This window comes from Melozone crissalis, unplaced genomic scaffold, assembly GCF_028551555.1.
Source record: "Melozone crissalis strain CALT ecotype California unplaced genomic scaffold, PUWL_Pcris_2 ptg000005l_1, whole genome shotgun sequence".
Taxonomy (NCBI): Eukaryota; Metazoa; Chordata; class Aves; order Passeriformes; family Passerellidae; genus Melozone; species Melozone crissalis.
In genome coordinates this window covers 41292654-41309926 of record NW_026535783.1, presented here as the reverse complement: position 1 = coordinate 41309926, position 17273 = coordinate 41292654, and the positions used below count along the sequence as shown (strand labels likewise).

Below are 17273 nucleotides of genomic sequence, written 5' to 3'. Positions count from 1 at the left end.
TAGTTGGCCTGCCTGACACTGATGTTACAGATTATTCTGGAACTGTAGGCTACAACTGTTTTGCTCTTGGAAACAAAATACACTTCAGTGTCTATGGCTATTGCCTTCAATGATAGAGAGCTACACATTTCTTCTGGAAAGAGGAGTGAAGGAAAGCAGATGCAAAAGAGAAACAACTGTCTGTTCATGACCTCATATATAATTTGTACCATTCACCATACTGCCTTTACTTATCTTCTATTTAATCTTAAAGTATAATTTAAAAATCTGTGCAGGTTTATGATGTTACAGGTGTGGGATCTCTATCACAGACACCCATGATGTCTTTAAGGGCTAAATCTCCCCTTGAAAGTGAGCACATTAACTTCTTGCATTTTCTCTTGACAATCTATTTGGCTTCTTTTGCAGAATGCTTTAATGGTTTGAAAAGAAGCTGTAGAGGCCCAGGTCATCGTAATAAACACTGTTGTAGCACTACATTCATATTTCAATGAGGCTACTGCCAACATGACAGTGAACTAAGCTTCATAAAGTTAATGTCAGAACATTTATGTTGATGTTCTGTGATTTCTTAATGCTAGCCTTCTCTCAGGCTTTGTTTCTAGCAACAAAAAATGGATTTGACCCACATTTTCAAAACTGGTCCTTGCATTATTGCCTCTTCAAATGAAGTGTTTTCTATATGATTACTTGAAATTTTCTTGCTCAGAGAAATGGTTGCTCTATCAATACGCACACTAGTGATGCATGTCTGGAACATGAAATGGTGACTTTATACATTAGTACTTTCAAAAAATTGGTAACAATACAAAAAAAAAAAAAAAGAACAGCTCTATTTTTGGGGTGTTCAGGAATGCTTCAGTCATTATTACAAAGGAGCAGAAGAGGTTAAGGTCCCATTCACAGGTTTTTCCCATTCTCTCAGCTGACTCATTTCTCAACAAGAAAAGATGGCTCTTAGTATCTTTGTTGCTAGTATAAATGGGGTGATCATTTAGATTCAGAGTTTTTACACAGAATTGGCTTTGTTTCTGGGATACTAAAAAGTAACAGAGCATGCCTGATTGCAACCTTGGTTACAGAAGAGAACGTCAAAATGAATAAGAGTATTTTTTTTTTTTTTGCTTTTAAATAACAAATTATCAATCTGCTACTTAGATTGGTACAAAACTTCAGTCTACTGTGGGTCTTTAAGAAGTGGGTAAGAGTTTGGTTGTTGAGAAGTAGGTATTTGATACAAACTAAGAATACGTTGATCTTCTCCTGTATTTCTTCTAGAGCTGTGGTCACTGGTGTAGCCTGGAAGAGATAATCCTGGCTTTAACTGGAAAAGTCTCAAAACCAATAGGAGCTCTTCTCTTTGAGTTTTCTCATCCTTTTTAGGTTCTAAAGTTTTTGGAGGTAAATAAAATTAGAATATGCACACCAGTCTTCAGGGCCATCTTAAATACTTGTTTGTATTGTACACTCACATTTACCTCATATTTCATATGTAGTCCTATTCCATGTATAGTGTTCAGATGCTGAAAATAGATGAATATTGCATCTTATCCACGTAACTGTCTGTGGAAAAAACTGGTTTTGTAGCTATTCGGGGCCTCAGTTCTTGAAAGCCTAAGCATAGTCAAATAATTGAATCACTGTAGTTTTTTTAAATTTCCTTTTTACAGTAATAGAAGGTCAATTTCAATAAAAACTTGCATTAGTGATTAGAATATTTTGACTTGTCTGAGCAGCCTACCAAAAGAAAAAAAGGCATAGGCAGTGGGGATTTTCCTACTGCAGATTGAACTTTGTGTTACTGTTATTCATTATTGCATGGGTGGTACTATGGATGACAGGGTACAGCTGGAGAGTAATCTGGAGGTCCAGCACTGTGAGAGATGGGTTGTTCTGTCCCATGTCCATGAATGTATACAAAATGGTGTACAAGACAGTTTAGTTATGAAATATAACATAATTCAGACAGAGATTAATCTAACAAATTATGGAAATTTAAGTGAATATTTTAAATCCTGAAGTGCTTTATTCAATAGAGAGAGTGATTAGGGCAGTTAATTGTCTAATTTCTATTTCTGCAAGAGCAGAGCAAGTGATAAGGGAAGGCAATAACTGTAACAGAATGGATAATAGAACAGGTAAGCAATAATGAAAAATGCAGATTCATTAATAGGAAAGGCCAAATTCTACAGTTGGTTGCATCTCTGAAACGGCATTGACACTAATAAGCTTCTCAGGATTTATACTGAAGACATTATTTTCTAGTGCCCTGCCAGACTTGACCAGTTTTTGCTAACAATATCAAACAATCTCAAAACAGTTGTTTCATGAACTTCTCTTGAAAACACAACATCTGTAATTGTATTCTTGTGAAAATTTCCTCTTGCAAAACTTGGTAATGGTCTCTATGTTCTTAGTCTAAGATTTATGTGCTTTATGTGGTTGTTTTTAATATCATTGTGGTATTTATATGAGTTCACTTAAGCCCAGTCAAAAGTACTTTTTTAACAATTCAAAATTTAAAAATGTATTTGGCTTAGAGGTTGTTTCAGGAAAGACAACCTATCACCACCACTTTGGGAAAGTATTTAGTGGTAGGGTCACTTTGGACTTGATTGTGTTCCTAAATCTTTTCTTTTTGTTTCTGAAGTCACTTCCAGAAAACTTCTGGAATTATGTATATAGTACCATTTGAAACTTTAGCTGGTGTCTTTCAACTTTGTGCATCATGAAAGCTGGGCTACATTTGATTGCCAAGCTTAGTGTAGGTGCTTTGTAGTTATGAGTACTCTGGAAACCCTTGCCATGTTTTTATAATGGGGCTCAATTTTTATTGTTTGCAACTCTGACTATTGGTTTGTCTAATTTATTGACTAATGCTGAAAAGTCCTCCTTGCATATAAGCGATGTAAATACTTGCAAATAAGGTATTCTGGTTTATTTAGTTCCGTAGTTGCTCTACAAGCAGAGCTCCCATTGAACTGAAAATGAAGCTCTGATTGCAAATTTTGCTACAGCATAATGAATTCTTTGCTGGTGAATTCTTTATTAGTGTAGAGTAGTTTGACTTGCTTTATAGTGTTAAATGCTTCTTCTTAGTGTTATTTTTTTTTCCAGAGGACTGTATTGTCATTTAGAAAAGTCTGGGTTTAAGCTTACATGATGTTATCCTGCAATAATAATCAAGGTGTATTTTAATTTTTGTTCTGTACTTTTTTTGTATGGTTTTGCTTATATAAAAGATATTGTAAACAATGTTTTTATTTCTTGTTTGCTGCATTACTAGAGGACAAAGTCTGGGTGTTGCAAAGTTCTGTATATTTACAGAAACAGCTTACTATGTGTGGAATTCCTGAAGCCATTTAAATATAATTTTTTTTTTAATGTGGCCAGTATTTCCCTTGAAAATACATAGAACAGTTTTCCATTGGGAAAAAAAGGAAAGAAAGTAGTTTGAATGAAAAAAAGTGCCAACAGTCCTTTTTCAGTCTATGTGTTTTAAAATGTATTAGGCTTATGGATTCACCAGATAAAAGCTGGCATTTTGGTAATAAATTTTTAAAACTTTCAGCAGCATGAAAATAATATTTAAGTGAATTGCCAAATCAGCAGAATTTTCCAAAGTAGTAATAAGAAAACTTTGACCTCAAGGACTGTGAGTCCTGATCTTTCGATTTCTGAGTCTCACAGTAATTGATAAAAGAGAACTTTCCTTTCATTTGATCTGTGTAATACTCTCTTACATTTTGTCCAACTCTGATTTTGTTTTTCTGGTTTCATACAGTCTCAAGAATCTTATGAGCTAAGAGCAGCCTATGGAAAACACGAAGAAAGGCTGCAGATGTTACAGACCAACTACAGAGCGCTAAAAGAGCAATTAAAGCAGTGGGAAGAGGGCAATAGCAGGTAAGTTACACAGCTCATAAAAAACATTTTCCTTACCCAAGAAATCTGAACAGAAGTATTATAAAGGTATTCAAAAGAGAATGTGATTTGAAGAAAGAAGCTACTGGGTGGTGATCAAGACTGTTCTTTGTTACAGCAGAATACATAGCTTACCCCTATGTGAGAAAAATTGTAGTTGAAACCAAGAGGACATATATTGAGCTGACACCTTGACTTACTTCATTTGGGCTCTCCTTGAGAGCCTGAGTACTGGACAAAGGTCAGCTAGGACTGCTTACTTATGTTTGTCTAATTCCTCACTCATTTATTTTGTTTACTGTATGTTTTTAATTTTCTGTAACACAGCAGTTGCTCATTATGTTTCAAATAGTTTTTAAAAATAGTTTTATTCATTAAAATATAGAAAGAATACCCTCTCTAACATTTAGTGATTCGTATATTAACTGAGGCTAAAATCTCCTTCCTTATAGGGGAAAAGTAAAATAATATGTGCATGAAAGCAAGGTGTTTTTATCTGTTAAATTATTTAAAAATAAATTATTTCTGATAATTTTACAAAAAATGCAGTAATATATCTTTATTAATGAAAGAGGGAAGACTTTACCACATAAAATTTGCATAATGAACATTCTGTATATCATTCTCCCTTAGGCTCTATACAGAGCAGTGAAAATTTTTTGCAGAAATTCTTTTTTTAAGTCCTTAGCATACAGATACTTTGGTAAATAGATGCAATTGGAGGAATTAAAGCATTTCTTATCAGTTCAGTTATCAAGCACTGCTGTTTTTCAGGACCTGTTTCAAAGAAGTAGTTTCCTTGTGGCTTTAACAGGGCTTTAGCATGCACCTAACAGCTCAGTAAACACTTGTGGTTTTTACTAAAAATAATTATTTTTGCAGTTACAACAAAGTGACTAATCTTGACACTATCCCTCTCTGAAGAAAATGAGAGTCACAGAAAATGCTGCAAAACTGGTAGCTGTTCAGAGTCTGGGGTGACATAAAGCATCCTACTGTGAATGATAAACTGTTCCTTATATATAAGTAATGATATTGCATATCTTAGTAGATTTGCATTGCTTTGAAATACTAGCATTTACGTAGGAGCAATTTGTCTTTAAAAAAGGAAAAAAAAAGGTGTGGATGGAAACAATGGTGAGGTACAAAATTGCTACAGGCATCGGTGGAAGCACAGGAGCATTTTTTTAAATACCTAAGTATAATGGCAAATATATTTAGGCAAATTATAATGAAATGGTTTTGTTTTTTAAGGAAAAATATGGAATTTTTTTCTTTTATTTCACTGCTTTAAATGTAGTGCAATCTGGAAGTGACTTAAGGATGATAATTACTAAATTCAATGAAATTATTTAATTCTGTGTCTATACCTAGACAGGCTTCCATATCCATTGAGAGTCCAAGGCTAACAAGATAAAAAAAATTGAACTAGATAAAGACCTTAAAATCTTAAACTTGATATACAGTGAAGCACTGGGTGTTCTGGTTCTGTTAGTTTAAAAAAAATTAAAAAGAAAAGGGAAAGAGAGACAAAGGTGACTTCTGTTTAAAGTAAATGAGACGAGCTTGTGTTATAATGAATGTGTTTGGGAAAAGTAAGTATTGGGGAGAATATAATGCTCAGTCTTCACTTAGTCATCTAATTTTTTCATCTCTATTTAAGATGAGCTGAAAATAACAGGGTTTCAATAATCTTTGTAACCAGGCTAGATTGGTATGAAGTCACACTAAAGGAGATTTGGTTTTCATTTTTAATACAGTTAAACAAAAGAAAGTAGACAAGACACAAATAAAAGCAGTCTGTAACAATAACATCTGTTATTTTGGTATCACAAAAAGCTGTATAGTGCTGCTGTAATGTAAATTGTGCATTAAGAAGTCAGTATCAGGTGCTTATGTGGCATTTCTGATCCTTTGTAAGTGATGGAGGACCCCATTCTCCATATTCTTCATAGATTAGTATCTGTTATTGAGATGGCAGCTGATGGGACCTAATCCACCTGTCAGTGTACATACAACTAGCACTGATGTACGTGACTGCAAAGATGATGGGGGCCTTAGGAGGTTACCACATTGTCTGAGAGTTTATTTCTATGCCCAGTAGGAATTTGGATTGCAGAGTTTTAAATTGATTCCATAAAGCATTTTTTAATACAATTTTTATCGTTGGCATTATTAAAATATCTAAAAATACTTTAATGACTGAAAAACTGTTAAATAATTTTACTTTTCTGTGCTTCAAAAGTCAATATGCTTTTTCTTAATACATAATCTTGTCCATAGATAGTTAATTCCTTTATTAAACTGTAGAACAACAGTGTGATTTAGAGTGGGCATTAGTTGCAACTTCCACATTGGCTTGCTGGGGTGTTAGGGGAGCTGATGACTTTCCCTTAATTTTCAAGAGATTACGTGCTGATATTAACTTCTTCTTTCCCATACCAGTATTTAAAGTAATGTTATCAGAATGTGGGTGACACTATTCTGCCACATCACCTGGGAGGCATGGTGTGATACTAGCTCAATATCTATCTGAAATTATGTAACTGAACTTCTCTTTATTACCACAGTTAAGGTTTCATGCCTCAGAATGTATACTTCATACAAAATTCAGATTCAATGGATGCTGTACTTGAAAAATCTGTATTTTCTGAAAGCAGGGGTGCTTTTATTCTGGTTCTCCCAAAGCATTTAGATATTTGAAAACAAACAACCTTTTTTAACTCATAAACAGCTTTGAAAATACTAAAAGCAGATACCAACACACAAGCTCCTGTCAGCTTTGTCAAGAGGATTGTGATGTGAAATGAACTGGCTTTTTTCAAAAGGGAGAACAAGAAGCTGCTGATTGAGAAGTGAGTTTGTTTCTTAAATGGTGTTTAAATAAAGAAACATACTGGGGTTTTTTTGTGAAGTGCTTTACAGGCCATACAAGAGGAATTCCTTGCAAAATTCCATTATGAAAGCATCTACCAAAAGCAGAAAAGGAAAACATCAGCTCTTTTTTTTTTTTTTTCCTTCTCTCTCCCCCTTAAATCAGTGACAAGTTACAAGTTTGCTAGCACTAACAGAAACTGTATTCCATGATCTAGGGATTGTGTTAATTAATGTGGCTCTCATCTGTTGGAGGTGTCGCTCTTCATTAGCCTGTATTTTACACACTGCCGTGCTTCATTTTTGGAATGAGGTGGTGAGGGGATAACCTAGCCAGCCATCCTTGTTTGATCTCTGTGATACATACGCAATGCAGAATGCCTCAGCTCTCTTGGTTCCCTGCCCTGTCCTGCTAATCCCAGCTGAGCTCATTATGGTGTAGCCTTGCTGCTACTCCTGGAGCCAGAGCTGTCCAAGCTAATTACTGGTAGCAGCAGAGCTGCCTGTTAAGGGTCTGGTGTGGATCTGCTAACATGGTCCTTGGTAGTGACCTGCAAAAAGCACGAGGGAGTTGCTCTCTTTCTTGCTGTGCACAGCCTGTCCTTTGGGTTTAGTGCTGATCCCTTCACACAGCTCTTTCAGCTGTAGTAAGTGTAAAACTTGGTGAAGGAAACTCTTACTTTAGAAAACATACAGTTTGCTGCTTTGATCTCATAATTCATAGGCTATTACACTCAGCCAGGCAAAGTAAAAAAATGTCCTTTTATACTAGACAAAAGGAAGTTAGTATGGTATAATTAGCCCTTTGCTGTGATTTAACACTTTCTGTAAGTGACTATGATTTTTTGTTTTAATTTAAGAATCAAGACATCATAGAAAGTTTTATTCAGACTTTGTTTTTTGTCCGCATTTAAAAAAAAAGTGTTTTCCCAATAGATCACAATATAAGCCCATTTTGTGGCAGTACCATGAAGGCTGCTATCACAGAATTTCAACAGCAGCAAATTGTTTTGTTCTGTGTAAGTCCTTGTGTTGACCAGAATCTCCATTGGTGTATTATAGGCAGTGTTACCAGTAGCTGTGTTGCATGGGGTATTCTTATATCTGCCAGTTAAAATTGTGTGCCTGTTCTTGTCACTTCATTGTCACTTTTTTTCTTTTGCTGTTTTGAAGCTATAACAACAAATTATCACATGCGATTATTATATTCATTATTATTTCATTTTTTATTTTTATGTAGGAAAGGACACTTTCTTGCCATGTACGTAATTGCAAATCTGGAAAGATGTACATGTAACTCCCTTTCCCTCACTAGTAAACGCATTCACCACAGGCAATAGTAACTGAAAAGCAATTACATAAGCCTCTTTTTTCACACAAAGCCATGTTTATATATTGTGTGCACCCTGAAGGTTGGTACAGCTGGACTGCTTTTCTAGAGTTCCTGTGCAGTCACATTTATGGGAGCACCCTGATTTCTTGTATGTTGCAGATCATTGACCTTGACTAGACTGTGGTGAGGTGTCATGAGCAGACAGTTGAGCTCTTCAGGATACAGGATTTATAAGACAAAATGGATTCATAAAAGTCTGCATAGTAAGGATTTAGTAAGAAGCCAGTACAGCATTGTGTTCATTAAGGTGAACTCTTTGTGTGGATTTAGGTGCTCTTTGTTCCTTATGGGCAATGTCACTTACTGTTGAAGTAAGGAAGAAATGAATGCATAATTGTAGAGTTTATATCTGTCCTGTAATAATGGCAGTCTTTAATTTATTGAAGGATGTCATCATTTCAGGATTTCAGCTCATTTTCTTAAGAAAGTCAATACTAAATTTATTGTAATTTTAGATAAGTGGATAGAGCTTCTTTATATTACTTCTATTGTTTTTTAAATTCTGTGGATAAAGGACATGATCTATGGAGTTGTATCAGTTACTTATATGTGTAATGTTACAGGCAGTATAAGTAAATCAGATTAGCCCATAGGTTTTGCACTTAGTTGATAGAGTCTACGGATTGTTTTCTTAAGTTGATGTTGAACATACATATACCAATGCACTATTGCTTAAAGAAGAGTGTCGGTATAGGCATTTTTTTTTGGTTTAAGTCATTCTAACTAGACTAGTTTTATTTTACCTATTAATTTTAATATTAATTTTACCTCAATAGGTAAAATTTCTCTCTCTGACTAAACCAAAGAGTGAGTGTTAGAAAATAGGATTTTTTTGTTGTTGCTTGTTTATGCATTTAATCTGTAAGAATTACTTTCTCTCTCATCTTCTGAGGGATAGAGCAATGATGTAAAATGTCTTTAATATGCACATACATTAATCATGGTTTTAGCCCTTCACTGGACCCACTCCAGGGGCTCCATGACTCCCTTCTAGTGAGGAACCCAGGAATGGACACAGCAATCCAGATGTGCCTCACCAAGGCTGAGTAGAGAGGCACAATCACCCTCCTCAGCCTGCTGGCACTGCTCTTCCTAATGCGCCACCAGGATGCACTGCTGGCTCAGGGACAGCTTGCTGACCTGAAGGACTCACAGGTCACTCTCCACAGAACTGCTTCACTGCACATCCAATTGTTCCGCTGCCTGATTGCAAGCTGGCTAATTTAAATAATTTCAGCATTTCTGTATCAAAAGTTAGTTAGCTGGAGCATGGGGATACCCTGTCCCTTTGGCCTTCATGTACAAACTTTGGAAACTTATAGATGACTGGATATGAACTGTTGTGGAATATTTACATCTTTCATTCTGTATTATTTTTAGGCAACCTTGTAATAGATACCAGCAACACTCAATTATTTGACAACAAACATTCTTCAGCATTAGACATGATGACATAAATTATCATTTTCATAGCTAGCTGGCAATTTGTTGTCTGTATAAGTGCTTTGTACTTCTGCATGTCATCCATTATAGGAGGTGTGCTCTGAGTCTTCAAAGCATATGGAATCACTACAAGCTCAGTCATATCCTTCCTCTGCTGTTGCAGCTATTTAATAAATGTTTCTGATAAGCTTTCCTTTTTTAGGAAAACAAGACCTCATGGTTTCTGCTTTCCTTATTCCTGTGGAGTGAAAGCAACTGTTGTGTACCTAGTGTAGTGGTATGTGATCAACTAGTTGACAGGAGCCTGTTGTAGTACCAGCAGCACCATGTGATGCCTCTCGCCTTTCTAGCTGTCAGAATGGGTATGATGGAGAAAAGCTGAATTAAGTGTGTTGGAATGCTACCAGTAAGAACCATAGGCTATATTAGCTCCCTTACTTCTTGAATGTGTGTTACCTCCCTGGTTCTTTAACTAGAGAACCTGCTGAAAAACGCGATTTTGATAATCTTGACCCTTTCAGGCAATAGGAGATGCCTGTTCATCGAAGACTTTTATTTTTAAACCTCTGTTGTTTTGTGAAACATCCAAATACCCCAGCAATTTTTTCTGTATTTCACTCAATAGGTATGGCATGTTGCAGATTAATTTGTAACAAAGTGCATTCACACTAGATCAGTGTTAAAAAGTGTCACCTGCAGACCTGCAGCACATAGTCCTTCTGACCTGGGTGTTTTCTCTGTAAAGTAATCTTTCTGGTTATCTGTTTTAGGAGTGCTGGGACAGAGCAGACATCTTACTAATAATTACTTGAATTTACTATGTCAGGGCTCTTGGTTACTTTTTTCTTCAGTTAGTAATTCTGTAGTTCAAAGGCATATATAGTTAAAGTGATGATGTGCATGTGTTTGTTTAGGTTGGAATAGATAAAAATCTGAAATACCAGCTTTCATTCTACTTAAAGCAATTCCAACCTAAGTTCTGCAGCTAATCTTGTGGCTCTTCTGAGGGTTTTGACAAAGTGCATGCTTACTGACAGGACTGAGTATTGCTCAGTGAAAATGACAGGCTCAAGTGTGAGAACAGGAAATACTGCACTACAAATAAATTAAAATGTAAGAAATCAGAAGCATTTGGTGCAATATAGAGTATAGTTTCTGTAAGATATTTTAAGGGACCAAACTCAGAACTGCAAATACCACATGAACTCATCTAGGGGCTTTTACATAATGAACAAAATGGCCCTTTATTTGAAGTGAATTAGTTTTTTTTCTAGGAAGCTTCCAGTTACATTTTCACCAAGCACTCTATCAGCTGTTTTTCACTGAGAGGATTCCATCAAGGATAAGGAGATTGATGCTTTTTAATTGTTAAACTTGTCTCTAGAATATTTCTTACCTGTGTCCACCAGATCTTGTAATTTCCTGCATCCTAGCTAACAGACAAATTTGAGGTCATAGTGTGGTCTTTTGTATCAGATGTGTTTGTGTTTTTCCTTTGTTCCTTCATATTTAATCAGACATGTCTTGTCTTGAACTTCAGTGCCTTCTCATATGTGATGGAATTGTGTCATATTAAAAACATGAGTCATGCTGCTAAACATTTTTTTTCATAATATAGAAGCAGATAAATGCAGAATTAAAGTTGCATTCATGATAAGATTTGGGCATTGTCAGGAACAAAAATAGCAGAGACATGGTGGAGAAAGTTAAGGACTCTGTTAGCTTCCCTTTTTATTGCTGCTTGCACAGAGCTGTTGCTTGGCTTGCTGTTGGATCAGAGTGATTTCTGATTTCAGAGTAGATTATTTGGTTTAGAAATGAATTGTTGTACAGGTGATAACCATACTGCCTGCAGAAGAACAGTCTTTTTCTCATCTCTCTGTCTGACATAGGCAAAAGGTCTTCAGCACTTAGATGGAAATGTCTGATTTATTAGTCTTACAGATATGTATGCACTTATAAAAACAAAGAACTACTAAGTGTGTCATATTAAACTGTACAGAATGTACATGGAAGAAGCCTGTGAACCTACAGTCAGTAATACCAAAGCACAATGATTACTAACATGTCGGATTGCTATTTTAAGAGAATAAGGAGTAAGTAATGAAAATAAGTTTCTATACAGTACCTTCTGTGAAGTTCTATGATTTCTGGTAAAGGTAGCAGTGCTTGGTACATTCTGGCAAGATTAATTGAACATAAAATGCTAATTTTCTACTTGCCTTTGCATAGTAGTGATTTTGGAAGGGACATCATAAATTTACATGATTCCATTTGTCTCAGATTTCATAATGCCATATGGAACTTCAGCAGCTGAATTTTGAAAAAATGTAGAAAATTTATTTCAGAGAGTGCTGAATAATGTAAATAGTAAATTATTTTATAACTTTAAAATATTATTTTGTATTTTATAATATAAATGAATACTTTACAATGAATGTTATTAAATATTGTTTATGTATTGTTGCTTTATCTCTTGAACTCTCTCCTAAATTGTACTGTTTTGTAATTCTAGAAAGTCAAATATGGTGCTTAGTGGACCATTATTATGACCCAGCATGATTTTTGTGATGAACTACTTAGTCCTCTTTTGTTGAATGAAGCAGAATATGCATATACATGCAAAAGTTTAGCCTATCTTAATGCATTTGGATCTTTTTCTAATTTTTAAGGAATTCAGAATGCATTTTCTAAGAATTATTGTTGTATTTGCTTTTTGCCAAACACAATCATGTGAGTGTAAACATGGAATCACCAAAATTTTCCTAAAACTCAAATACTTCAGTGGAAGAAATAAAATAAGAAATTTATTTTTATCCTTACTTTGCATTATTGGAAACCAGCTCCACACTAACAGCAGGCTGTAGGCAAGAGACTTTAGTGTATCGTCACATGAGGTCTATAAAGGTTGAGAGGACTGATGCAACAACAAATTCTCTTGATATTCATATGATGGGTGACGTACCCTCTTCTCTGAGTTGTATTGATGGCAGTGGTACCCCAGTCTTGGCCCTTGAGGTTCAATCTGTTTTGAGCTAACAACAGGTACAAACACTGTTTATGAGGCTATTCTGATGGTCTTATTTTAAAGGAATGGAAACCTGCAAATTCGAATAATAAACATAATTCACACAGTGTGACATTTATATTTTTGTTAAACACTTCTTGATAAATAAGCTGGATTTTGTGCTTCAGTAAAACAAATTTAAGATTAATAAATGGTAGATAAAATTTTAAGCATGGGTTTCTACCATCTTTTTGCAAACTAAGGGTTATGCTGCGTGTTGAAAGTAGCACTTCTTTGACTTTGGAGTGACAGTTGACTTGAAATATATCTCAAAAAGCACTCTTGACAACTATGACACTATTCACTATTTTGTTATGTGAACAGACATTGGAGTGTTGAGGGGGGAGTTGCTTTTATCCATTTTTTGCTCCTGAATGTGGGTTGTAAATCTGGGAGACTTTACTTAGCAACAACAGATATCTCTTCCTGCAATTTTCATCCATCCTACAAGTGACTGAATTGGGAAACAAGAATGATGAAGACACATTTCTGGGAAGTGGATGCACAAGTAAGATAGATAGCTTAAAGAATCTATATAGTTAAATACTTCATTTCCTTGGTTAATTAAGACTGTACATTTCTTAATGTAAACTTTAAGTTTACAATATTTTTCCTGTAAAGGAATTCCAGTAAATCATTCTGGATAGTGTGAATGATCACAGAGTGGGAGTAATGCTAGTACTTTTTGCTTTACTCTTGCCTTGGCAGTGTTATCTTCAGACATATGTAATGCTCTTTGCTCTCTCTCAGTCTATATCAAACACCTACTCCCAGGTTTGCTCTCATTTTCCAAGGCTGTCATAAATATACAGACCCAGGAAAAGAGCATATTTTGCCCTTACTGCAGCAAATGTACTTGAATCATAATGCTGTAGGAAGAATAATTTGCTGTGACTAATTGCTGTCAGAGTAGTATTTCACCTGTAAAAGTTGGATGAAGTTTCTGCCTGTCTTGGTTCTCCTAACTTGAAGTAATTTCAGAGTAGTAGAAAATTAAAATTAATTTTGCTTTATGACATATAAGACCATTTTTGACAGCCTCTTCCTATATTTTCTATATGGGTTTTTTTAGAGAAGTATGTGTAATGTGCATGTGTGTTCTACTCTAGTTTTAAAGAGCAGAATTTTTACCCTTCTAAAAATTAGAAGACTAAAGAAGAAAAAGTGCAGTTCAGCTTTGTTTACCTAGATATTTCTCTGTTGATGTGCTGGCTGTCTTCTCAAGCACCTTTCATTTCTGAGGGAAGAAAACAGAGCTGCTTCTGCTGCCCTATTTTCCTTGCAAGGATTATTAGGCTATTTAACTTAAGCTTTGGATAAGAAAAAAATTCTTTGACACTCTGTTGACCCGGTGTCTTTAGAACTTATTTTTTGGTTACTGTAGTTAGCAATGCTGCTGTCCCTTTTTAAGGACTGTGATAAAGAGCATGCAAAGCTTGGTTAGCACTTTCTGTCTGATTTTTTTCTTCATTTGGCTTTCCTGTCTTTTAACAGTCTTCCATGGCTCTAGAGGAAAATGGTTGAAAAGGCAATAGTTAACCTCATGGACTCAGGAGGGCTTCCCTGACTGCAGCAGCTCCTGGACTAGCCCCCTGATATCTGTCCATTCCAGCAACAATATGCATTAGGAGATTGTGGTTCCTTGTGTTTATTTCTCCAAAGAGTCATCCTGCTGCAGTCTTTACAACATGTAATCCTTGGGAAGGAGTCGGTTTCCTCAGTGGGTTATTCCATCTTATGTATTCAGCTCTATTAGAAATTAGATTCTCTGCATGCTTTTATTTTCCAGATAAAATTCCCTGGCACAAATGAGAAAAATGTCTTGGTGTTTGTTTGGATGTTTATTTTAGACTGCCATGAGCCTCCTCTCTTAATTCCTTTTATCTGTATGCAGGGGAGTGTAGAAGTCTCCTGCTTGTCTTACCTGTGAATGCTGAAAGCTGCTGATGAGCAATGGCTGCCTTATGGGATGTGTATTACTCAGGAGGCAATTGTTTGCTAGAGGACTAACTAGAGTCTTCTGGCAATGGGTTAACCCAGGGTCAGCAACTCTGGAGGGAAGGAGCCCTTTAAACTCATAAGTGCAGAGAGAAAGTTTATGCTATAGCTCAGGCTGTCTTTCTAAATTACCTTTTCTTTAATGCATTGAGGCCCAAGTGCACATGTGTACATGTACCTTAGATTTGGAGCTGTGTGAGGGCTCCTGTTGGTATCTTTAGCACTGCTGACAATTAAAAATGATGAGTACTAGGATATTTTGTTCTAGCAAGAGGGCATATTTTGCAGAAGCCCTGCTTATATGCAGATGGTGGGAGCATTTCTCCTATTCTAATAACTTGATAAGTAAGCAACTGTTACAAAGAATTTCTTGCTGATGCCTAGCTGTAATCTAAAATAAATTGGAAGTAATTATTTTAGTATAACTCATTCTATAGCATAATTTTAAATATGCTACCTCTTCCTATATTTGAAATGGGTGAGTATTAAAAAAACTAAAACCAGGAGGAGTAATCAAAAGTATTATATTGTGAAAAATAGAGCCCAGAGTATTGTATCATACTGAAAACAGCAGATTCTGTAATTGTGGATCAAGATCAGTACCTTCAAAAATGCATGTAATACCACCATAAACTATTATCTGCAAAAATTTTATCTTTCTTGATTTCTGAATATCCTCATTTTAATACTGCCAGGTGAGACTGTGGCAATCATAGTTGGAGGACAAAAATGAAGCATTTGTACATAAAAGAGGATGCTGCATGCTTTCCTGCTCTTGATGGTGCATTTTCTATATGTGTTACAAGTAAGAAAAAGTTACTTTTTTCATGAAGTTAATTGTAGTAAACAAAGGACTTTGGGGTTGTTCTCAGGATGTTAAATCATGATTAGAATTCTGACCTGCCATATTAGAAGATCCTGATAGTCTTCTGGGAAAGGCCAGTAGACTCCTGCTAATTTAGAATGCTGATTCCTCTCAAATCAAGGACGCAGTGTATTTTCCATGGGGCTGGAAATTATTCTCTGACGACCTAATATAGAGTACCTAGGATTGCTGCTGCCCTGTTTCTTGTCAGCAAAGCTATCTTTAAAACTACTTTGGAGTAGATTACATTGTCAGAAGGTCATCTTGTTTTGGAAGCAGATAAGACAGTGCTTATTGTTGACAAAGACTTACTGAAGAAATACACTAAAATCTACCTGATATACTTAAAAGCAGGATAACCTCTTTTTGCAGAAGACTCAAGGCCATTAAGCAGTTTCAGGTGTGCATAAAACTGAAAAGCAGCACACTAGTTTCTAGGCTTTGTATGGCTTTAAGTCACTTTTCCCCCATTTGATGGGCTATCATTTAAACTTGGCAACACTGCTAGAAAGTATAACATGTGAGTATAAATAAGAGCAAGAAATTTCTTCTGGAAGAAGTAATAAATTCTGGAGCTTTTCAGTCTGCTACTTTTTATTACTCTTTCAACTACATTGCAAAACAAGTTGGGGGGTTTTTTTCCTATCTTTTTAAAAGCTGAAAAGTCTGTGGGGGAGCTGAGTAGTTATTTCAAAAACCATTTTCAATTCATCTAGTAGACAGTCATAGGATTAGGGTAGTCCTAAGATTAGAAATTGCAGTCATGTATGTCGCTCATAATTACATAACCTTCATTATTGGCACATTTCGTATATTGTTAAAGCAAATTTTTAGGATACATTTTCCAGTTATACAGTCTTCTTTAGGACTCGCTAAGCCTTAAATATAAACTAATCAGGACCGTAAAGACTCCCACAGCACAATTAGAAAAGAGTTGCTTGACATGATTTTAAAATGTTTTATATATTTTCAATTTTAAAAACAACCCGTAGTGATCAAAATAAACCCAGGAAAAAACTGCATCTAGGTACAGGCAAGTGATAATTGCAATTTCAACATTGCAAGCTTTTAGAAATGGCTTACTGTGTTAGCATTACATTTGCAGATTTGAGTTTAGACTTAAAGAAACTTTATAAAAGTTGAACTTAGTGGTTACTTATTTTCTTTTGTTCCTAATTGCTGATATGTATTCCTTGTAATGAATCTCCTTTGCCTGCCATTATTTATGTTTGTGTAAATTTACAGAGTGCAACTCTAAACAGTTTTTGTATTACTTTTAAAATCCATTAAGTTTAGTTAAGTTTTATTTCTATTTTTCCATCAATTTATTAATGGATAAAAGCTTATTTTTAGAATTCTGGCTTTTCAACACCCTGCAAGGTTTCAGCTAATCCCTATAACAATAAAAAAGATTGTGTAAGTTGTCAAAATACTTCACAGTATTTGCTAAACACTTGTGCAGGATTTGTATCTGGTATTTCTCTATTATTTTAAAATACATCCCAGGAACTTTCATTTTTAAAAGTTGAGTTAAATAATAGAAGAGTACATGACAGAAATTTGACAAAGACAATAAAATTCAGTAGTAGTCTTTGATTTTGTCAAGACACAAAGTGTTAAAATGTGAATTTATGACCTGGAAGTGACCAGTTAATACTCTCACTTATTTGCTTTGTCTTTTCTCCTGACCTGCATATTTGTATTGTATC

The 17273-nt window shown here is 35.2% G+C and overlaps 1 protein-coding gene across 1 annotated transcript in view; it reads left to right on the top strand.

Annotated features, from left to right (window-relative positions):
* Positions 1-17273, top strand: part of CNTLN (centlein) — a 174571-nt gene that overhangs the window by 73296 nt on the left and 84002 nt on the right. The window contains 3 exon segments of the mRNA XM_054289514.1: positions 3783-3906; positions 6659-6718; positions 6720-6779. Of these exon segments, the coding sequence (XP_054145489.1) occupies positions 3783-3906; positions 6659-6718; positions 6720-6779 (244 nt within the window).